The 23,998-nt window shown below is 42.1% G+C and overlaps 1 protein-coding gene across 1 annotated transcript in view; it reads left to right on the top strand.

Moving 5' to 3' along the window:
* Positions 1–2,110: 2,110 nt before the first annotated feature.
* The window catches only part of LOC124110853 (receptor-type tyrosine-protein phosphatase epsilon-like), a 28,030-nt gene continuing 6,142 nt past the window's right edge, over positions 2,111–23,998 (top strand). The window contains exons 1-24 of the mRNA XM_046470311.2: positions 2,111–2,560; positions 8,425–8,529; positions 9,092–9,193; positions 9,625–9,867; positions 11,742–11,921; positions 12,988–13,125; positions 13,298–13,435; positions 13,668–13,814; positions 14,026–14,140; positions 14,278–14,333; positions 14,580–14,749; positions 14,970–15,057; positions 15,229–15,302; positions 15,580–15,616; positions 15,854–15,951; positions 16,463–16,591; positions 17,101–17,246; positions 20,379–20,514; positions 20,704–20,850; positions 21,041–21,140; positions 21,306–21,379; positions 22,018–22,140; positions 22,862–22,990; positions 23,746–23,891. Coding sequence (XP_046326267.2) covers positions 8,439–8,529; positions 9,092–9,193; positions 9,625–9,867; positions 11,742–11,921; positions 12,988–13,125; positions 13,298–13,435; positions 13,668–13,814; positions 14,026–14,140; positions 14,278–14,333; positions 14,580–14,749; positions 14,970–15,057; positions 15,229–15,302; positions 15,580–15,616; positions 15,854–15,951; positions 16,463–16,591; positions 17,101–17,246; positions 20,379–20,514; positions 20,704–20,850; positions 21,041–21,140; positions 21,306–21,379; positions 22,018–22,140; positions 22,862–22,990; positions 23,746–23,891 — 2,807 coding nt within the window. The 5' untranslated portion in view covers positions 2,111–2,560; positions 8,425–8,438. The remainder of the gene's footprint in view (positions 2,561–8,424; positions 8,530–9,091; positions 9,194–9,624; positions 9,868–11,741; positions 11,922–12,987; positions 13,126–13,297; positions 13,436–13,667; positions 13,815–14,025; positions 14,141–14,277; positions 14,334–14,579; positions 14,750–14,969; positions 15,058–15,228; positions 15,303–15,579; positions 15,617–15,853; positions 15,952–16,462; positions 16,592–17,100; positions 17,247–20,378; positions 20,515–20,703; positions 20,851–21,040; positions 21,141–21,305; positions 21,380–22,017; positions 22,141–22,861; positions 22,991–23,745; positions 23,892–23,998) is intronic.

Raw genomic sequence — 23,998 nt, 5'->3', positions numbered from 1 at the left:
GAGGCTAGTACATTTTAACATAACGGAATATCAACACCCTAAGCAGTCATCTTCCATGATGACACTGAATATTTGAGACATGATTAATTAAAACATCACATTCATCTGTGTTTTTGAGGTAATTCCTTGTTGTGGAATAACAGCAATTATATGTACAGACGAACTACTTTTTTATTTCATTTAGTTTGCATAGTGCTATTGATGATCAAATATAGTGGTCGGACGATACACCGATGCATCGGTGGATCGCGATATTTTACTTCCCGATACAAGTATCGATCGCCGTCGCACACTAAGTAAAAAATATCAATTTATACCTTAAATGTTTACTTTAATTGCTGTTACACCAAACACTAATTAGTAGTGATATTTAGTACTGTAAAAGTAATTATTTTGATACATTGCGCCACTGCCAAATGTAAATCGTCAGTGTGCCAGGTATTTGGCTATCCTGTCTATGAAAAAGATGGCTTACATGCCAGAGATAAGTGCACATACAAGTATCGTGATACTTATCGGATCGTGAACAACGTATCGTGTTATGTATCGGATCGTGAACAACGTATCGTGATATGTATCGGATCGTGAACAACGTATCGTGATATGTATCGGATCGCACAGTTGGTGTATCGTCCCAGCCCTGATAAAAATGTGTAAAAAATCGCAAAGAACAATGAACGTCATGTCTGGAGATTACAACATGCTGGCAACTTGAGGACGTTATGTCTGGAGATTACAACATACTGGCAACTTGATGACGTTATGTCTGGAGATTACAACATGCTGGCAACTTGATGACGTCATGTCTGGAGATTACAACATGCTGGCAACATGATGAGGTTTTGTCTGGAGATTACAACATGCTGGCAACTTGATGACGTTATGTCTAGAGATTACAACATGCTGGCAACTTGATGACGTTATGTCTGGAGATTACAACATGCTGGCAACTTGATGACGTCATGTCTGAAGATTACAACATGCTGGCAACCTGATGACGTTATGTCTGGAGATTACAACATGCTGGCAACTTGATGACGTTATGTCTGGAGATTACAACATGCTGGCAACTTGATGACGTCATGTCTGGAGATTACAACATGCTGGCAACTTGATGACGTTATGTCTGGAGATTACAACATGCTGGCAACTTGATGACGTCATGTCTGGAGATTAAAACATGCTGGCAACTTGATGACGTCATGTCTGGAGATTACAACATGCTGGCAACTTGATGACGTCATGTCTGGAGATTACAACATGCTGGCAACTTGATGACGTCATGTCTGGAGATTACAACATGCTGGCAACTTGATGTCGTTATGTCTAGAGATTACAACATGCGCTGGCAACTTGATGACGTCGTATATTGGACGACGTTATGTTTGAGAGGGGAATGTTCAGTGAGGTATTCCCCATAGATGTAGCTTGACAACGCAGTGTTTTATTGTCAGATAAACACTTCCCACTCGTCGTTTAGTTCTTATTTAACATAGGAGTTGTATTACTTTGGTACGACATGTCAAAATGATAATGATAATTTATATGCAAACAAACCCCGAAGATATTAGATGAGATATATCTTCATGTCTGGATAGCCGTCATGGGGAACCGATACATAGTATACCTTGAGATCATATACTTGAGTTGAAGTGACAAATGCCATGCACTTCCATGTAGATGTCCGCTGAAACTCGCATTAAACAGGCTTCAAATTGTATTTTGGTGAAAATGTTAACTGATTAAAAAAATACTTTAGAGACATATAAAACTACTTGTCTGGGTTCAACACAGGGAAATGATACCCTAGAGACACTTGACCGGAGCTTCTGTGTACACAATGTTGGTTTTTAATATCATATTTTTTTAAACACGGGGACGATTGTCATGTGCAAATAAACAAGTGAGAGTGCTTTTAGGGGAACCGTCATCATTGGCACAGTGTGACGTGAGAGTGCTTTTAGGGGAACCGTCATCATTGGCACAGTGTGACGTGAGAGTGCTTTTAGGGGAAACCGTCATCATTGGCACAGTTTGACGTGAGAGTGCTTTTAGGGGAACCGTCATCATTCGCATAGTGTGATGTGAGAGTGCTTTTAGGGGAAACCGTCATTATTGGCATAGTGTGATGATTGAAAGTCATTTTTTGATGTCAGTGTTTTCAGTAAAAGAGTAGATGTTTGCTATTTATTACAAAGCTTGGACGTATTCTGGCACACTGGCAACATACTAATAGACTGCAAGCACAGTAGTGGCACTGATGCCATCAAACGTTTTTATTCCGGAGCATCCTACATGGCAATAACTACAAATAAGGAGAGGAGACCAGATATCACACGAGTGCAAGTGGACGGTGTCTTAGTATTACAATGATGGTGTGTGGTTCAGTTTTCGTTTCAAATGTATATTGGACTATGTTGAGGTAGTGTGGTTGTCACTGATGGGCGTACTCGCGACTGACTCCGAGTATAAATTGTGTGTATTTCACTTCCTCGTGTACATGCAGTTTGTGGACAGACACTACATTAGTCGTGTGCTGCATTGCTGTCGTTCGGTCCATGTAAGTAGTACATTCTTCGGCTCTCGTTGATGAATGGATGTTCGAATATTTCTCTGTGATAGCGTTTATGTCAACCAGGTGTAGTTTGAGGGAGTGAGAAAAAACACAGAGACAGTTTTGATGTAACAGCCCTGTCAATGGAATCGTCGCAGTCAGTTGTATAGACACGCATATAATAGCATTGAACGTTTTCTGTACGGGGAAATTAATTGTAACCTATGGGGTTACTATTTTAAGACATGAATTTGAATGTGTATAATAAAATCGAATATATATTCTAATTAGCTGACAAAGGAAATATTTTAAGAGGAATTTATTTCTTGTCTTGAAACATTAAGGGGAATAATGATAGATGTGGTCATATGGACAACACTTGTAAATGTTTCAGTTATAACCCAAATTAAATATGGAAACAACAGCTAAAATGTGTTTCAAGAGGCACTTCTACAAACGATGTTGTACAATAAGGGTCTCTTTTGTCCAAAAGAACGTTATTGTAAACGTTCACATGACCGAGAACTAGCATTAAAATAGCATTACATTTGGCGACCACACAAGACATGTAGTTTAAAGCAGTAAGGCTACTTGTGAAAAGTTAATCTTTGATGACAGATTTGCTGAAAGCCTTCCTCAGAAGGATACAAAAAATCAGTTCTCTTTCACGCAGTTGAACTACGTTTTTGTACTTGATAATACTACGAATAACTACGGAAGCGTAGTAGTGCCACATGTTAACATATTTTTATCACCTACGTAGGACTTTTTATCTCCTAGATTTTATCTTCGGAACGAAGATGTTTATCTACTAAAGCGGAAGTTAATTTCTATAGTTGAATGATACATTTGGTTTTAGCTCAACGCAAAGCCGGTTTGGAGATAGAAGCATGGTTTTCAAGTTATCAATGCATGTTTAAGCGTTTTGGTTTATTAGGGGATTAGTTTGTGGTCGAAAGCAAAATGAAATAACTTGTCCAGACAGCTCCACTTTACGTACATGCTTTATATACATACGACTGAACTGATCCAAACCGTTCGATGTTGAAATGGAGATTATCTATATTTCCATGTCTCATCTACGGTGTTTGTCAGACCGCCCTACCTATTTGCTTGGCAATAGTATAATTATATATATATTCATGGGAGACAGTTGTCGGAAGAGGATTTTGTCTTCCAACCACGTCCGTTCTGTTCTTTCACACTTGGAAATATAGAACGTCAACGACAGAGAATAATCAGTGTCGATTATCTGCCGAGTCAGATTCCACTGGGCATAAAAGGCAAATTATGGGTGATAATTATGTGAATGGATCATTGAAAAGCAGTGATGACACCAGGTGTTCAATATTTGCATGACTTTGTTAGGTATCTGCAAAAACAAACAATACAAATTAAACATTGTGAGTAGTTGAAGGTGTCCAAGCCTTATTTCTACAAACAGTTACATAAGCACATGGTCTACTCCAACTCTCCTCAAATTTCCATATCTAAATAATATTGCCATACATTCTACAACGGAATTGACGTAATAGTTATGATTAAAGATAATGAATATATATAAGTATTTATTTTCTATCAGCCCACTTCCAGTGTTTACATGAAAATATACTCAAGTCCATTAGAAGCTTTACACATGAAAACATATTTCGGAGATCCAAACTCATAGATAGTAATAATGCATCCACATGCATAAACAATCGACCTTACGCAACATCATTTCAACTCTATATTCTCAGCATATTTATGTCTCATGTCTCATGTAGTGCCCAAATTTGTAAAACCACGAGCTTTGCTTAGCGCGAGGTTTCAAATGTATAAATAAGAGGTATCTAATCTACACTGGGACTCGTTCAAATTTCTACCATGACGTCAAGAGCGGTTTAAAAAAGCGGTTTCAAGCAAATACTTTTTCAAAAGGATGTTGTCAAATGCCTCCCCAAAATATATGTATTAATTTCATCGCAACCTGTTGCATATTGCACTATTTGGACTCATCCATGTCATTTCTCTGAAATTGACATGGCATCTCCCATTGTAGGGGTGACAGGCTCTATAAACAGTGAAAGGAATGCTGAATGAATATATGTCGCCAACAAACTTTATTAAGTAAGTGGAGTTTAGTTTTTTGAAGTTGTACATATGTAGCAGTTGGTTTGAAATAATTCCCCAACAGTAAAACATATAACGAATGACTATCTCTCCACCACGAACTTTGACCCGGCTGAATTTTAGCTGCAGACGACAAGACGAGATATTCTGCTCATTTTTGTGACGGATGATTATATGGCCTGACGCAGTGGTTTATTTTGGTTTTGTGTGAGTGTGAGTTCTGAAATAGATTTCATCATGTTTGATTAGGTGTCGTTCTGATAGCGATCGTGTACAATGTACTAATAGGATATCGGCGACCATTGTTATATGTATCGATGCGTAGGCTGTCGAAAAATCGCTGGTTTTTAATGTGCGGAGGATTGATTTAAAAGGGGTATCAGCAGTGAAAAAGGATAACTCTTTTTAACCAATCAGAATCAAGCTTTCTTCATTGTCATGGTAGAAGATTGGTTTAATAACAATAACAAACGGAATTTCCGTTACATTACACTTTGGTTTGATACAACTAATATTTTAACGCATCTAAATTTCTTTTGGCCGTGTGTCTTGTCAAACGAAACTGTAACGCGGTGAAAGAATTACATAAAATATAGTATTTTTGAGTGCATGTTGATCATAATTGTTAGCCTTGAATATAGTTGCAACGGGTATCGTTTTGATCACTGATGCGTCCATGTCTTGAAAGCTTTGATTACAACCTAGGACGTCTAGTTTTTAAAGCTTCACTATGCCATTTGATCTTGTTTTAAACGCATTTTTCTAGCATTTCAACAGTACACTTGAATGTTATACTTGCGCACAGTGAAGTATCTGTGTGGAATAATTATTGAATCTTATGGTTGTTGTGAAAAGTGAAGTGTCTGTGTCGAATAATTGTTGACAACATTATGCTTGTTGCTCTTTTGAAGTGCTAAGATAGATACATTAACGATGCAAGAACATTTGTCTTTTTGTTATAATTTCGTGCATCCCTGTTTACAGTAAAATGGATTGATCCATGTGCCTACTTTGTCTAACTATCAAAGTCACTCATCCCTGACTATACCTGGGTTGTCTAATAGCTACTGTTTACCTGCTTTAAAAATTTAGACGAAGCGGGTTCATGAGAAAGCTTTACTGAGGCATTGAATGTTGTAACTTTGATAAAACAACTTTTAAGCAAGAGTCATATGACACTGTTTGTGACATGTAGACTCTAAAGGCCGTAGATGCAGGATTAATACTCACATAAAGGGACAGTTGACTATTTGAAAGTTGAAGTCATCGGTTCTTGTCACACAGTCTTGTGGAGATTTGTGTTGTGACTCTGAATGCATAGATCGAAATATGAAATGGACGATGTGGTCTTACTGGTCTGCTCTATTTCTAGTTTAGGTGGGTAAATCGGTGGAAGGGAATTGACTATTTAATGGATATTGTACGATATCAGATCATTGCTACACCGGAAGCTTAAGTTAGACTTCTTGGCCAAATCACCTTGTTCTGTTCAGAAATTCCCATTCACACGCATAAAGAAACAGATCCGCAAGACGGGGAGCACAATGGGTGCCTATGGGGATTGTCCAAATGCACGCCAATCCTCTGAGTTTTTGAGATCCAAAAGGTATGCTTTTCATGTAGGACAGCCACACTTTAGATGACACAAAAGAGCGTTTTCTTGATGGTTTTAAGGGTTATGGTTAATGAGTGAGATGGGGATTTGGTGGTACATTTGGTGGACCCATCAACATACATGTATCTCTCTCTGTACGGCCTTTTATAGGGCGTTTGATCCAGTACAAAAGGAATAAATATGTCTTCAGGTTTTAGAGTCAAGTCAAAAGTTGAAAATATTGATGCATATTTTGGGCAGATTTCCTCCTCAATTAACAAACTGGCCTTATATGTGGCATTATTTGATATGTCGCTTACACCAAGTTCTTTGATCAAACAATTAATGTAGTGATGCTTTCATACAATGGTGATGTTATTTGAGACATTATCAGTGGACAATCAACTACAAGCTTTTCATGTAGGACAGCCAAACTTTGGATGACATATTTAAAACTATCTAAACCTTCATGGGCGTGCTTTCAGTGTCCAGCATTCACCAGGTACCTTTTGTTTATTTATGCCAGATAATGGTAGACTCAACTATTATTGAATGTCATACTAAAACGACGAGGACATGACACTCTTGTTGTGTGGCAGTAGAGACGGATGTAAATATATTTGTAGCAGCAAGTGATTGCAGTTTTAGCGGCATTCTGCGTCATCTAGTAAAGTTATCCGCCTTTGTGTAAACGTGAACATGATCATTTTGAAAAAGTCTGGAGATGGGACTGTTTCTGGAAGGTTACCTGTACCTATTTAAGAGCAAACAGGGTGCGATTCGATGCCTTTTTCGACTTGACTGTAGTCTTATCTACTTGGGAAGTGTGGATTTGACACCTTTCTGAAAAACAACAACTTTCTTCAAGGTTCCAACATTATTCTGCCCTTAAGACAGTGACAAATTCTGGACATAAATTATTAAATGGCGTATTACGTACTTCTGCTGCCATTTATTTGACCGGTGGTAGTACCGTTTGTGATTGAAAACCAAAAACTGTGTATGTGAATGTATATTTTTTACTTCACATCGATTTCGTGTGGGCATTTGCTGATTTCAAAATTCAGTTCTGTACGTATTGATAAGTGTGCATTCTATCCCCGTATTTTTAAACAGGATTATTGTGAAATCAGTATCTTTAAATAATGAATTTAAGGTTGAGAAATTTGGTAAGTCTCCAAGTGAGGAGGAAATCAGGGTTTCAGGAAAATCAGAAAATTGGGTAATATGTTATTGCAAAGCTAATAAAAAGGCAAAGCTCAAGAAGTCTTTTCAGCACTAACAGCTGATATCAGTTCAACTTATGATGAGGTAAAAAGGGCTATTTTGAAAGCTTATGACTTGGTATCTGGAGCATACAAGAAAAGATTTAGACAAGTAAAGAGGTGATGATACTTCTACTTGTATGTGGAGTTTGCAGGGGAAAAGGAGACATTGTTTATCGAAGGATGTTGATCTGAATTTTGACAAGTTGAGGCAGCTGAGTTTGTTGGAATGTAATGCTGAGACTTGTCTGGATGAACAGAAGGTAGATCAGTTACACCAGGCTGCAACCTTGACAGATGATTACTTTGTTACTTATAGTGGTATTTAGGCGGTATGGTTACTCTCCCAGGATTGGCCAGGGGAATCCCAGAACAGGGCAGTCGGTACTAGTAATCTTGTTCCACCGGTTCAAATTCTGACAAGTCGGGTAGTTCACTCCCTACGAGATCAGATACCCCAGCTGGTTCGAAACAGAATTCAGGTTTGTCGTCAGGTTTGATGTAGATATTGCCACAAGCCAACTCGTTTGGTCACAAAAATGACCCCGTGTCTTTGTGAGTGTCAAGTCCTTAACACTGAGAAATAGGATGTGTTTGGGTGTTCAGCTGCCTAAGGAGGAGCACTTGCCGACTTTTATTTCGAAAGGTTTTGTATCACTTAAAGTTGATAAATCCACATGTACGTTTCAGTTAGAAATACTCTTGTTACAATATCAACACACCCATTCACTTCAGACTTCACTTCCTGTATTGCTGTAGGAAAACTGATAATACAACTTTGACATATTGATTAAATAAAGGGATTGATTGATTATCCCATTTACTGATGGTTTATCGATCACTGTTTATTCATATCATACATCCGTGTGCCTTGTGGACATATTCATATCCACGTGTAGTTGCAGCCTTTGGAATGACTACCCACTGGTGGACGATTGTGCTGGTGTGCTTTCGACTGATGAATAGCATGGTAGACATGAGAAGCACACGACAACATGCACAAGGTCAGACACTACTTTGTTTTTCTGTTCAGATTATATATGTGTTGTTTTATCAAGGTCAATGTAACCTTATGCTTCACTATAGATTGAGTATATACAAATCATAATCATGATATGAACTGTTATATCCCTGATGTGCAAGAATGTATTTAGTTTATCTTCAGTGTACCACACCAGTATCATTGACGCGCTACCCAACGAATGTATTATTTGGCCTCTAGTACCTACATTTGTCCCAATGATGCCACGTGGTCCTGTGCACAGGCCACAAATCAGGTGAAGTAAGTAACGTCGTAAGTAATCTTGTTCGAAATGTGCCACTGTTCACCAAGAAGTAAGTGGGTACTCGTTAGGATGAGATGGTTATGTGGCTGTTAATCTTCTAGCGCCTCACAGTCAGCTTGAGTGGCATACTCCCCAGGGAGCTGAGAATGAAAATTGAGTGCACACTGATCCATTGACCGGGGTAATAATATTGTAGCTCTATGAGCATCCACATGGTTATGGAATTTGGCGCATTATAAATGCACTTGTATTATTATCATTATTATTATTATTAATACAGGCCGAGTACTCGAATGTCACTGTCGCAACAAGCCCTGTAACGCCACGAGATACTGTAGCGGAAACTGCGACACAGGCTGGTATGGAAACTACTGTCAAAAACGTAAGTCAAATGAGATTTTCAAGCTTAAAACTGTAAGTATGCATGAAAATGTTTCTGAGTACCCCAGTATTGTGCTTGCTTGTTGACCAAATAGTAATGAAATGCCAACATATATTAAATGCATCCAGTTTCATAGATAACATGTATGTTCGTTGCACAACATTGTTCATTTATCTTAAGGTATTAACTGCTCAGTATTATGCGTACAAGTATGTCTGTTGCATAATGACGTGAGACCCATTATATTTTCCATTATTTGTACAATATGTTATGATAGGGCCATATGTAATGTTTTATAGGTGCTGACCATTCTGCAATAAATATCGTCGGTTTCCAGTTTCCAGTTTCCAGTCTTATGTTAATGTTTATTGTTTTGTATACATCAGATCTCTGATGTCGTGTCGCTGCATTTCGTTCTTTCATCTCACCAGAAAATGTCGCGTTACATGGCACAGCGACACAGAAGAGCACTTACAATGTCAATAATAGTGACACAGATAACAAGCATGTATATTTCAATGCTGGTTTGGCTCTTGACGGCAACACCATTACAAGATTCTACTCTCTGACATGCGCACATGCTGGACCCGAAAGAAACTCATGGTGGAATGTGGCACTATCAAACGACCATCAGATAAAATACATCACAATCTACAATCGGGAGGAACATGCAAGTAAATTGTGCATTTCTGTCTCAAACATAGCGAGCATCCTTAGGTCACCACTAACAAGAAAACCCAAGCATATTTTCGCATTCTTAATGTCATAAACAGCTGTACAACAGGAAAAAATACTTACCGCTGTTCGGAGATAATTAAGTACTAACAGGACACGCCGACTTAATATATGAACTTCCAATGACTAATCACTTCTGTCGGAATTCCAAGTTTTGAAACTATAAAAGAGTGTCAAAACCAAAGAAATCCAAAGCTCGAGATGCTCTATACTACATACAATCAACATTTCTACAGTTTGAATAACTGTATGACATCAAAGGTGACGTCACTACTTGCATGTACATACAACACATGCATACCAGACCCGTGAAGATCCGGGGTAGAACAGGTCTTCAGCAACCCATGCTTGCCGTAAAAGGCCACTGTGCTTGTCGTAAGAGGCGACTAACGGGATGGGGTGGTCAGGCTGGCTGACTTGATTGATACATGTTATCGTATCCCAATTGCGTAGATCGATGCTCATGATGGTAATCACTGGATTGTCTGGTCAAGACTCGATTATTTACAGACCGCCGTCATATAGCTGGAATTTTGCTGAGTGCGGCGGTAAACAACATGAAACAAACAAACATGCAGACTAAGATACATAAGTGTGCATGCCTACATTTATACATACACGCATACCGCCGTCATATAGCTGGAATATTGCCGGCGTTAAACAACAAACAAACAACAACATACACGCATGCACACGAACAACATACTTCACTGCATACCAACGTGACTCCTACACGCAATCGCACAGTGCACATCTTGCCCGCAACATCCAAACATCAGCATCGAATTCACACACCCTATACCAAACATGCATGCGTAATATCTACCAACTCATTCATCCGTCATCCACCCTAAACTACGCCCATGCCGCACCCCGTTATAAATCATTTAGAATACCAATAAATTGAATGTAAGTCCTCAAATATTTTCACAACCTTGTTTTCCTATTTGTTTATTTGTCGGTCACTGGATCTTCTGGTCCATGGATCGATCACGTGCGTTGTTTGTTTACAAGCCGCCGTCGCCAGGCAGGAGTACTGCTGTGCTGCGTCAGGCAACAAACACTTAATACTATTTGCTTCATGCAGATTGTGTGAGTGGCGGGTTCTGCCGGTAGGGCAGGACATGCTTACCATTTTCACGAACTGACTTTCAGTGATCCATCCTTATAATTTTCACCGCTATTTTAACTTTTACGCTCAATGGAATATGTTTCTGTTTATCATCTTGCGTTGATGTTGTATTCATGTAGTTAGACCACTGATGTATAACTCTTGTAAGTGTACCTTAATCCATCTTTCAAGCCTACACCACAACCGGGCTGCCTCGGTATAAACTTTGTATTAAGGGGGCAATATGTCGCCCCTCATTGCTGCACAAGCTGAGTTCTTGCTGACTCCCCGCTCTGTTTTGAAACACTTACATGTCGTTATATTTATTCACATCTCAAATCCCGGAACAGCACAGGGTAACCGACAGATGACAAGTAATATCCAAATTGTTATACTCATAATTGGGGTCGCATATTTGGAACCGATAACGCAGTCATCTTGGAATATACCTGGCATTACCTGGCAATAGACCACAGAAAGCACCCTTTTCTATTAATTAGAAGCGTGAAAATACTATTAATTAAAAACACATCATCAACATATACCATCTCTAACATTTTACTGACAACACATCATTATCTATATCATGATGTGTTATCAGTCAAATGTTAGAGACTTAAAAGACGTTATGCATTTGATTGTATTCTGAAGGTACATTTTGATGAGTAGGAACTGATGCTGTGCTGTATCTGATTCATACAGACGCCCAGAGACGGAAAGGAATGGAAGTTCAGGTGGGCGGGAAGCGATGTTTCAAATGGGACAATACATCTACTCCTGATACCGTCTGGAATGTTACCTGTAACAAAACTCTGACAGGAAGAAATGTTACAATAACAACTCCTTCAGCCTTTCTCAGCCTATGTGAAGTACAAGTGTTTGGTGAGTTCGTTGGAGCACCCTTCTCTCTTTCATCTATCGAAAGTTAGTAAATTACAAAATGTGTCCATGTTGATTTGATCTACTAACTAGTGAGTGAATATGGTTTTACGCCGCTTTAAGAAATATTCCAGCACCAGAAATGGGCTTCACACATTGTACTCATGTGGGGAATCGAACCCGGGTCTCCGGCGTGACGATGAACGCTTTAACCACTAGGCTACCCCACCGCCCCTAACTATTATAAGCCGAATCACAATGACTCTTAAATTGAAACTTAAATATTATCACAATATTTGATTTTCTAACCTGGTCATTGTAGTATTTCCCCTACGCATTTTCAGTAGGGCGCAACGCTCTGCCCTTTTCATGCCAAGTATGACTTCAGGTGTACAGAACACGGTGACCGTGTGGGTGTTGGTAGTGTACGTCGTATGTACAAGTTTGTATCACTATTCAGCAGGTCAAAGTTAGCCCACAGTTAGCCTAACGCTTAGTATGAGTTATATCATGTGTAGATCGTAGCTGTGTGATTAAGACGCAATGTGAAGAAAATATTTAAGTTTTCAGAAATTGATTATTTTAATCGTGGTGTGTGTGGCTGCTTGTACTATTTCGGACTGATGCCGATTTATAGCCTACTGAGATACCATGCCGCAGTGTAAGATGAATACCCCAGTCAGACAATATACTGACTCCGACCCGACCAGTCCTTGTTTAGCCCCTTAATGCCGAGTACCAGACAGGGTAACAACAAGTACCATCTTTTACCATATTTTGGTATGACGCGGCCGGGGATCGAACCCCGGACCTTCCGTTCTCCAGGCGGACGCTCTACCACTAGACCACGGAGGCTGTTCTCCTACACTGGAATATGCGGTCAACTCACTTGGGACCGACAGTGAAATAACAAATGAAATAGATTTGATTCGTTACTTAATGAACTCTATTTTATTACATATTGAATAATGCAACATGATAAGCTCATATGTCTGTCCCGATACGTTTGAAATACTGTTAAATAACGGCCTCAGACCGAAATCACTAGGAATGTATCTTCATGGTTTAGTTTGTAGTGACTTCTGGTTTGGAAAAGAGTGCGACAAGCAGTGCAACTGTTTCAACGAGTCGGAGATATGTGACAAAGTAGAAGGTCAGTGCACAAGCGGATGTCCACCAGGGTTTAATGGAACAGATTGTCTTCAAGGTGAGGGAACAACAGATTGGTGTCATCTGAAAAGAATATTCATATTAATAATCTCGTGTACGATCTCAACCATATGTGAGCATGCATGAACCACTCGCATGTTTGGATAATAGGTCTCAATAACGATCAAATAGCCTAAAGACAAACATACAACAGAAATGGTTTCTTACAGAATGTGTAAGTGGCACCTATGGCTCGAACTGCACTTTCTCGTGTGGACACTGCGTGAACAACACCTTCTGTGACAGAACTGACGGCATCTGTCCCCACGGCTGTGACGACGGGTGGACCGACGCTACATGTGACAAGGGTAGGATGGAAATCATGTGTGACAGTCACAGGATTCCCAAACAATAGGATTTCTTTTAAATGTTTAAAGCCAGTGCTTCTAGACATTTCTTTCACTATAAGCAGGAGTCTTGCAATATTTCCGGGACCAAGAATACATACTTTTCCAGGCCGTCCAGTGAAACAAATCTACTTCACTACATTAATAATGAAATGCAGTTTCCGCAACTTTTCTCAAAATACTCCATTCACAGCTTGCAATGGCACATATGGTAAGAACTGTACGGAGGAATGTGGACGCTGTAACGGAACTAGCTGCAACCACGTCGACGGCACCTGCCCCAACGGCTGTCTGTCGGGTTGGAATGGAACGACGTGTCATGATCAGACTGAGCGTGAAGGTTAGAGGCATTATACTGTAATTGTATTATATATCATTGTAGAGTCGACGTTCTTGAACAGTTACCTTCTTCACAGCAGGAAGTGTTTGTATTGGAAGCATTATCCTTCATCTTTACATAAGACACATATTCCCATAGTCATGTTGCAGGAGCCGTGACAGTCGCAGATCTAAGATCGCTTCGTGAAACGAGGTCCATCTCTTTTATTCAGGTTTGGATGACAATGGCGGAACATCTATTTTTGGGATGACCAATCTCGTGGTTGGTGTGGCATTGACTGTAGTAATCATCGTTGCTGTTGTTGTTGCTGTGATATTGCTGAAAAGGTATGTTAGAAAGAAACCTACAGCAAATAAAGATAACCACTGGCATATGCACAGCGTTCAAAGAAACCTCCTTCTCCAAAAGACATGGGCATAAAACGTATATTGCGAATCATGCAGGTATCTCCCTTGTATTACAGGAGACAACTGAGATCTGACAGTCACACAGCCCCATATGTTCCAGGTCAAGTGTTTAGTAAGTGGTTTTACATATCCGTACGTTGTAGTGATAAATCTTCTTCTATACCTGAATAATTGTGTTATACATTGTTGTTAAACTCAGGGGTTGCATCTTCTAATTAACCGGAGGCAGCTGTAACCTGTCGAGTGGAGGTAACCAGCAACAGGACATTGATACCATGCAGGTAACTGGTCCATAACTAAGTTCGATAATCACCCGGAAACTACTGCTAAATGTATTAACGAAGTGTGCGTCTTTCAGATGTTGAGGATGAGGACGAGGCGTTCTCTGTGGAGGTAGAAGTTGACTTTACTGAAGATGAGGATGCAACCTACTGCAACTGGGTCTCCCCCTATGTCGTGCTGGAGAAACTGGCTCAGTACATAAAAAGGAAACAAGAGGACGACACGTCCTTTGAAAATGAATACAAGGTAACTAATAATTACGTTATACTATCCCGTTTTTTGTGCTAAATTGGTTTGTATTCAACGATAACGTGATAACTATTAAATTCTGATTTTATGAAAACTAAACAACGCAACCTCTTTATTAATTTACATATTATGGAATCTAATGGAGTCCATAAGTTGTACTTAACCCGCTCCAATGCGATGTAACGGTGTGTATATCATTAATCCAATGAACCTCCAGATGCTTCCGTACGGGATCAGAGGCCACGTTGAAGAAGGAAAAAAGCCTGAAAACAAACCGAAAAATAGATTTGCTGCTTTGTACCCATGTAAGTGTTTAAGGTGAACTCAAAATGTGAATATATTTTAACAAATATTTCATTTACACAAAAAACATAACAAACACGAATATCGTCTTGAAGCACAGGGTGGAATTATTTTTTCTTTGCAATTTCTGATTTTTCACAAAGACTAAAAGGAGTTAACTTTTCACATCTCAGACGATGAGTCGCGAGTGATTCTTGAGAGCAGTGGAAATGCTACATCAGGCTATATCAACGCTAACTACATTCAGGTTAGTGCTTTCGTATCAGATCCTTGCATAGTAAAACAGAGATCTAAGGATTTTATTTAATTCGTATAGCTGTTTATATAGCTGTCATTTTTCACAATCCGTTTCGGACAGAAAAAACAAACATATCCATTGTACATTTTTCGAAATTCAATAATCCCATATTAAATAGAGAGGAATTCAAAATACAGTCTACATTAGTGTTGTCAGACACATTATTGTAATACATGTCTGTGTCATGTTTAGGATACTACATTTTGCGTTTTCTCGTTTGTTGAAGGGCTTCCCTGATGGTTCTAAATACATCGCCACACAAGGTACTTCTTCTCTCTGTTTCAGTGTGTGTCGTATGTATAATGCTTGAAAACACCAAACTTGCACATCATGGTGATAATATTGACGTTATTGGCCAAGAAAAGTTCTGTTTTTCAATCGACTAATGGAGAAATGCCAATAATTCACACTTTTTGGTGATGCTCTGAGAGAATATACACCACGCCTTCATTTACACATTGGTAGTTCCTCTTTCATTACGACCACATAATTATAAACAGGTCCTACGCCAGCGACAGTGGGGGACTTCTGGAGAATGGTTTGGCAGCAGCGGGTGGGGAAAGTAGTCATGGTGACACAGCTGAAGGAGATGCAGAAGGTACATGAAGGTCAAGCTGTAGAATTTGATTTTGTTTTGTTTTTGCTTAAATATATACTAGGACAAGGTAAAACATATCCAAGCTATATCCTTTAAGTAAACATATGTTTTAAAGTCGAACTTTCATTGTGGACATGATGTGTCATACAATCGGCAGATCCTCATTTATCCATAAAGTGGGGGAGGTCGGGTAGCCTAGTTAAAGCGTTCGCTCGTCACGCCGAAGACCCGGGTTCGATTCCCGACATGGGTACAACGTGTGAAGCCCATTACTGGTGTCCCCCGCCGTGATATTCCTGGAATTTCCTAAAAACGGCCTAAAACCATACTCACTCACTGACGTATCCATAAACTACTTACAAGAGAAATGTCTTGGACGGCCACAGCTCTGTTACTGCATACTGAAGGAATACATGGGCGAATATGGGACCATTTGTCTCATCCCTGTGCTTCGACTCTTCAATGTTGAATGTAAGTACAAATGGCTGCGGGTTATTTCGATGGTTGACAGGTAAAGTGCGAGCGGTACTGGCCTGAGAAGGACAAAAACAAACAATGCGGCGATCTCACTATAGGACTTGAAACCACGGTGACAAGGACTGACTACACGATCAGGAAACTGACCGTGAAGAATGCCAAGGTATTAAGTTTTCCAATAAGGTAAAGTCAGGTAAGGTAAGGTAAGGTAAGCATTATCGCAATTTTGTGATGACTTTATCATGTAACGTATTGTGCCATTAAGTGTTGTTATGCGCTTGACTCACTATTAATCGTGTCGTCCTTATACCAACTGGTTGTCCTATGTCTAGATTAAGAATTCTGTGCGACCGTACAAGTTGCAATTTTAAGTATTATTTAGAATCTGAAGCATCTATAATAACATATTGGCTTACAGATTGAACTACATTTCGTCTGTCAATGTGACGTTTCGATTTTGGTATCAGTGCATTCTCTATGAAGTGATTTACAAGTGTGTATTACATGCTTAATAGAAATACCATTATCTGTACAAAAAAGCATAAATAAGACTAATTCCTCGTGTCTTTCCCGTCTCTTCATGTTGAATTGTGATTATGTTTATACAGGGACTCTGAAAATTAATTCAATAGGCATCAATGTTTTTCTAACTGACAGTGTTCTAATAACCAGGGGTCAGAGACGAGAAGGGTCCTCCACTTCCAGTTCCTGACCTGGCCAGACCACGATGTCCCATCTGCTCCAGCTCTGGTCAGCTTCTGGAAGAGGATCAAACAGCTGGACGGTGGAGAGGAGGGGCCGTTGCTGGTCCACTGCAGGTAAGAAGTGAACATGAAGGGGGGTTCGGTTGGGGGATGGTGGTGGGGGGGGGGGGGGGGGGGGGGGGGGGAGTGGGGGGGGGGGTGGTAGGGTGGGGGTTTGGGGGGGGGGGTTTGGAGAGAAGGTGGTGAGAGATCAGATGGAGTGGTGATGGATGGAAGGAGTGATGGAAAGAAGGTGGTGATAGTTCATATGGGCTGGCGATGGGTGGAAGGGGCGGTGGAGAGAAGGTGGTGAGAGATCAGATGGGGTTCGCGATGGGTGGAGGAGTGGAGGAGAGAAGGTGGTGAGTGATCAGATGGAGTGGTGATGGATGGAAGGAGTGATGGAGAGAAGGTGGTGAGAGATCAGATGGGGTGGCGATGGTTGGAAGGGGCGGTGGAGAGAAGGTGGTGAGAGATCAGATGGGGTTCGCAATGGGTGGAAGGAGTGGAGGAGAGAAGGTGGTGAGAGATCAGATTGGGTTCGCGATGGGTGGAAGGGGCGGTGGAGAGAAGGTGGTGAGAGATCAGATGGGGTGGTGATGGATGGAAGGAGGGATGGAGAGAAGGTGGTGAGAGATCAGATGGGGTGGCGATGGGTGGAAGGGGCGGTGGAGAGAAGGTGGTGAGAGATCAGATGGGGTTCGCGATGGGTGGAAGGGGCGGTGGAGAGAAGGTGGTGAGAGATCAGATTGGGTTCGCGATGGGTGGAAGGGGCGGTGGAGAGAAGGTGGTGAGAGATCAGATGGGGTGGCGATGTGTGGAAGGAGTGGTGGAGAGAAGGTGGTGAGAGATCAGATGGGGTGGTGATGGGTGGAAGGAGCGGTAGAGAGAATGTGGCGAGAGATCAGATGGGGTGGTGATGGGTGGAAGGAGTGATGGAGAGAAGGTGGTGAGAGATCAGATGGGGTGGCGATGGGTGGAAGGAGTGGTGGAGAGAAGGTGGTGAGAGATCAGATGGGGTGGCGATGGGTGGAAGGAGTGATTCGAGAGAAGGTGGTGAGAGATCAGATGGGTGGCGATGGGTGGAAGGAGTGGTGGAGAGAAGGTGGTGAGAGATTAGATGGGGTGGCGATGGGTGGAAGGAGTGGTGGAGAGAAGGTGGTGAGAGATCAGATGGGGTGGCGATGGGTGGAAGGAGTGGTGGAGAGAAGGTGGTGAGAGATCAGATGGGTGGCGATGGGTGGAAGGAGTGGTGGAGAGAAGGTGGTGAGAGATTAGATGGGGTGGCGATGGGTGGAAGGAGTGGTGGAGAGAAGGTGGTGAGAGATCAGATGGGGTGGCGATGGGTGGAAGGAGTGGTTCGAGAGAAGGTGGTGAGAGATCAGATGGGGTGGCGATGGGTGGAAGGAGTGGTGGAGAGAAGGTGGTGAGAGATCAGATGGGGTGGCGATGGGTGGAAGGAGTGATTCGAGAGAAGGTGGTGAGAGATCAAATGGGTGGCGATGGGTGGAAGGAGTGGTGGAGAGAAGGTGGTGAGAGATCAGATGGGGTGGCGATGGCTGGAAGGAGTGGTGGAGAGAAGGTGGCGATAGATCAGATGGGGTGGCGATGGGTGGAAGGAGTGGTTCGAGAGAAGGTGGTGAGAGATCAGATGGGGTGGCGATGGGTGGAAGGAGTGGTGGAGAGAAGGTGGTGAGAGATCAGATGGGTTGGCGATGGGTGGAAGGGGCGGTGGAGAGAAGGTGGTGAGAGATCAGATTGGGTGGCGATGGGTGGAAGGAGTGGTGGAGAGAAGGTGGTGAGAGATCAGATGGGGTGGCGATGGGTGGAAGGAGTGGTGGAGAGAAGGTGGTGAGAGATCAGATGGGGTGGCGATAGGTGGAAGGGGCGGTGGAGAGAAGGTGGTGAGAGATCAGATGGGGTGGCGATGGCTGGAAGGAGTGGTGGAGAGAAGGTGGCGATAGATCAGATGGGGTGGCGATGGGTGGAAGGAGTGGTTCGAGAGAAGGTGGTGAGAGATCAGATGGGGTGGCGATGGGTGGAAGGAGTGGTGGAGAGAAGGTGGTGAGAGATCAGATGGGTTGGCGATGGGTGGAAGGGGCGGTGGAGAGAAGGTGGTGAGAGATCAGATTGGGTGGCGATGGGTGGAAGGAGTGGTGGAGAGAAGGTGGTGAGAGATCAGATGGGGTGGCGATGGGTGGAAGGAGTGGTGGAGAGAAGGTGGTGAGAGATCAGATGGGGTGGCGATAGGTGGAAGGGGCGGTGGAGAGAAGGTGGTGAGAGATCAGATGGGGTGGCGATGGGTGGAAGGGGCGGTGGAGAGAAGGTGGTGAGAGGTCAGATGGGGTGGCGATGGGTGGAAGGAGTGGTGGAGAGAAGGTGGTGAGAGATCAGATGGGGTGGCGATGGGTGGAAGGAGTGGTGGAGAGAAGGTGGTGAGAGATCAGATGGGGTGGCGATAGGTGGAAGGAGTGATTGAGAGAAGGTGGTGAGAGATCAGATGGGGTGGCGATGGGTGGAAGGAGTGGTGGAGAGAAGGTGGTGAGAGATCAGATGGGGTGGTGATGGGTGGAAGGAGTGATGGAGAGAAGGTGGTGAGAGATCAGATGGGGTGGTGATGGGTGGAAGGGGTGGTGGAGAGAAGGTGGTGAGAGATCAGATTGGGTGGCGATGGGTGGAAGGAGTGATGGAGAGAAGGTAGTGAGAGATCAGATGGGTTGGCGATGGGTGGAAGGGGCGGTGGAGAGAAGGTGGTGAGAGGTCAGATGGGGTGGCGATAGGTGGAAGGAGTGATTGAGAGAAGGTGGTGAGAGATCAGATTTGGTGGCGATGGGTGTGGTTAGAGGTGCTTGAAACTAGTAATGTCCCCTGAAATGTAAGGTGCTTAAATACAATCAGTGATAGTGACATGATACTAGTCAATGAAGGAGTGGTGGAGAGAAGGTGGTGAGAGATCAGATTTGGTGGCGATGGGTGTGGTTAGAGGTGCTTGAAACTAGTAATGTCCCCTGAAATGTAAGGTGCTTAAATACAATCAGTGATAGTGACATGATACTAGTCAATGAAGGAGTGGTGGAGATACTAGAGCGAGAGGGTGGTGGGTGGGGATCGACGTAAAACACGGTATGTCCTCTGAAATATAAGATACCTGAACTAAAGGCAATCAGTAACGGTGACCATGAGATACTTGGCATGTTCGAATGTCAGCGCTGGAGTGGGGCGGACGGGGACGTTCATTGCTCTGGACTATCTGATGGACCAGGCTGAGGCAGAACACAGGGTGAACGTGTTCCAGTGTGTGTCAAGGATGAGACAGGCCAGGATGAACATGGTCCAGACCGTGGTGAGTATGTACACATAAACAGTGTCAACTACTAACTCTGCCCAGCACAGTCAAACCACACAGAAAATAGTTTGTAACAGTTTCGTATTGGTACATGTACACTATGGCAAAACCGGACAACCTTCATAAGAATATGTTTGTCACTACAGGATTGCTTGTTTTATGCATGTATTTCACTCTGTGTGTCAGAATCAATTCGAGTTCGTCCATCTGGCGGTTCTGGAAGCCCTGGAGAGTAGAGACACATTCTACAAAATGACTGATTTTGAAAGCATTTTCGGAAGTGAGAAAAGTGACAGCAAACAGCAAGACACAAGCTTGAAGAAGGAATTTAAGGTAGGGCCGTTTCGCAGATAACAAAATTAAAATAAGATCACAATCACAAAAGATTAGAATGATAAAACATATTAAAAGATTGAAGTTAAAACTTTACAGTTCATTACTCCTAAACGGATCCTCTTTTCTAGCTGAGATTTCAAAAAGAAAAACATCAGCTCGTTCCATTTATGTATGTTTCTCCTTTTAGTCAATTCAATCACAAAGACCACAACAGACGGAAAAAGCCATTTCCGATGCGATGCTTCCAGAAAATGTGTCCAAAAACAAGAACAAGGCCATACTTCCAGGTATCTCGTTTACAGGACGTTTTCTTTGTCGGCATAAAACAAAGGTTCCATGATTTGCCGCAAAATAGTAAAGCGCTCGTGACCTTGTAACTGCCTTTTATCTACCCCCTTGATGAAGCCCCCTTTATCAATTTTATTTAAATAATTCAATGTAATTGATTTCAGGGAACAAGTCACGTCCTTATTTATCCACCCCAGTTGAAGGCTACAACAATTACATCAATGCTGTCACTCTACCAGTATGTTAAACATTCATTTTCTTTAATTTGCTATAGATTCACTGCCTACGTCTATATGATGTTTGTTGTTTAACGCCGCACTCCGCAATATTCCAGCTATATGGCGGCTGTCTGTAAATCATTGAGTCTGGACCAGACAATCCAGTGATTGAAATCATGAGCATCGATCTGCAAATTGGGATACGATGACCAACCAAGTCAGCGAGTCTGACCACCCGATCCCATCAGTCACCTCCTACGACCAGCATGGGTTGTTGAATACTAACTCGGGTTTTCAAGGGAAAAGTCTATATGATCAAACAAGAGATGTTGATTAGAATAATCAGACGGTATGATTAACCTCTAAACTACAATCCGAAACATCTGACTAGTTTTGCAGGAAGATGAAGAACAATATTTCCAACTTTTCTATATGTGTCTAAACTTTAAGGTAGCTTTATTAACTTCAGCTGTCTGAAATAACAGGACTCATATGTTCTGGTGATTGGCCAATGAGATATTGACATAAATATTTGTAAATATTTCCTTTACCGACTCACAAAGAAATAATAATCATGTTCCAACTTTCAACGATTTTTTATGTGACGTTTCAACATATCATCCTGTTTCCTCAAAATATATATTTCCTCCACCGCCAGTCCGTGATGAGGTCCTCCATGCTGATCGCTACTCAGACGCCCATGGAGAACACCGTGGTAGACTTCTGGAGACTGGTGCACGATCACGACTGCTTCACCATTGTGTGTCTGGATGATTCACAGGTAACGTGACCAATGTACCCTCACAGCCCCCCTACACACGCACTGTTGAATAGACATTGTTTTATGTCAAAGAAGTAATGTAAGATGAGTATTTCAATCTTTGTTTAATTTGTATAGTTATGTGATAAATACAGTCCCGGGAAGAAGAGGTACTCAAAGGGCCGTCGTAAGAAGTCACCAGGGTGGTTACAAATTGTAACCTGGTGAATTGTTGACATCGGACTCCGATGGCGGTGAGGCTGCTGATTTTGCCTGACCCAGGTTCGATTATTTACAGTCCGCTGTGATATGGCTGGAATATTGTTGAATATGACACTCACTCAATTGCGAATACGATCCGTGAAAATCCGGTGTATAATAGGTCTTCAGCAACCCATTCTTGCTGTAAGAGGTGACTATGCTTGTCGTAAGAGGCCACGGGATTGGGTGGTCAGGCTCGCTAACTTGGTTGATGTATGTCTTCGTATCCCAATTGCGTGGATCGATGCTCATGATGTCAATCACTGGATTGTCTGGTCCAGACTCGATTAATTACAGACCGCCGTCATAAAGTTGTAATATTGCTGAGTGCGGCGTTAAACAACAAACAAGCAAACAAACAAACGAAGACACAACGACTGTACAAGTGACACACGTGGAATATAGCAACTGATCGGTCCTTAGAATGGCAATGTTCTGAATTACCGAGGCCATGATAAATCCAACATAATCTTTCCTTCAGGATGTTGAGCGCCTATACCCTGGCAGCAAGGGGGTCCTCCAAGCAGGTCCATTCCACATTCAGCATGCCCAAGAAAGAAGTAGGGGAAGTTTAACAGAGAAGACCCTGATGCTGACCAATACTAAACAGGTTGGTGGGATGGGGTAGTCCTTGAGCTTTCTCTCGTCACGCCAAAGATCCGGTTTCATGTCCCCCAATGAGTAAACTATATGAGGTGAATGTTTGGTGTCCTTTCTGGCGATATAGCAGGAATGTTGCTGAAGGTGTTTACTAATTAACTCAGCTGAGATGAGGACAACATTATGGTTAAGACAAACCGATTGCTCGGACAATTTGCCAAACTGTTCCAATTATTTTCAATTTTTCATCTTATTTAGAGGTCTGACTGCTGCGTTTTTAAAGGAAAATCGGCAGAAGGTACAAGTCTGCTGGGCGAAGTGACGACAATAACTGTAACAAAGGTTTATCCCGAGACAACAATGCTATTTCACAAATGTTATATTTGGGATAGCACTTTCTTTGTAAAGTACAGATACTCGTACTTTTGGGGCTTGAGTCACGTTCGGAATTCAAACCCACACGGCCTGAGTGAGTCACCTAATCGCCAGCAGTGGGGGTTCGAATCCCGCAAGGGACTCAACCCCAAAATGTACGAGAATCTGTACTTTACGAAGAAAGTGTTGTCCCAAATATAACATTTGTTACATTTGACCACTTTCTAAATGGCATTGTGTGTTCAATGCTATTTCAGTTCAGCGATTTTCAAACACGTACGTCACGAAGTTTCTACTTGCATTGAAATTATGCCGACACCGCTTTCGTACGGACAAATATGTTTGTATCTTTCTGTGTGTATTCTAACTATTGACTGTAATATATTTCAGCGACGAACTCCTCAGTCTGTCAATGTCCTGAGCCTTAACTCTCTGCTTGTCTCAATGTCGCCCGACACTGCTGGGCTGCTAGAGCTGGTCAACAGAGTGGATACGACACTCAGTCAAGATCAGCACAAAGTCCTCGTCCACTGTGCGTGAGTATCTGATGTTCGATATGTTCCTGTGAGGGGATACAGAGAGATATACAAGTGCTGCTTCAGCACCCTCTCACCACTGAGTCCTCGGTTACACGCGCACACGG

The sequence above is a fragment of the Haliotis rufescens genome, unplaced genomic scaffold, assembly GCF_023055435.1.
Source record: "Haliotis rufescens isolate VD_foot unplaced genomic scaffold, xgHalRufe1.0.p SCAF_62, whole genome shotgun sequence".
Lineage (NCBI taxonomy): Eukaryota > Metazoa > Mollusca > Gastropoda > Lepetellida > Haliotidae > Haliotis > Haliotis rufescens.
This window is presented reverse-complemented; position numbering and strand designations above follow the sequence as displayed.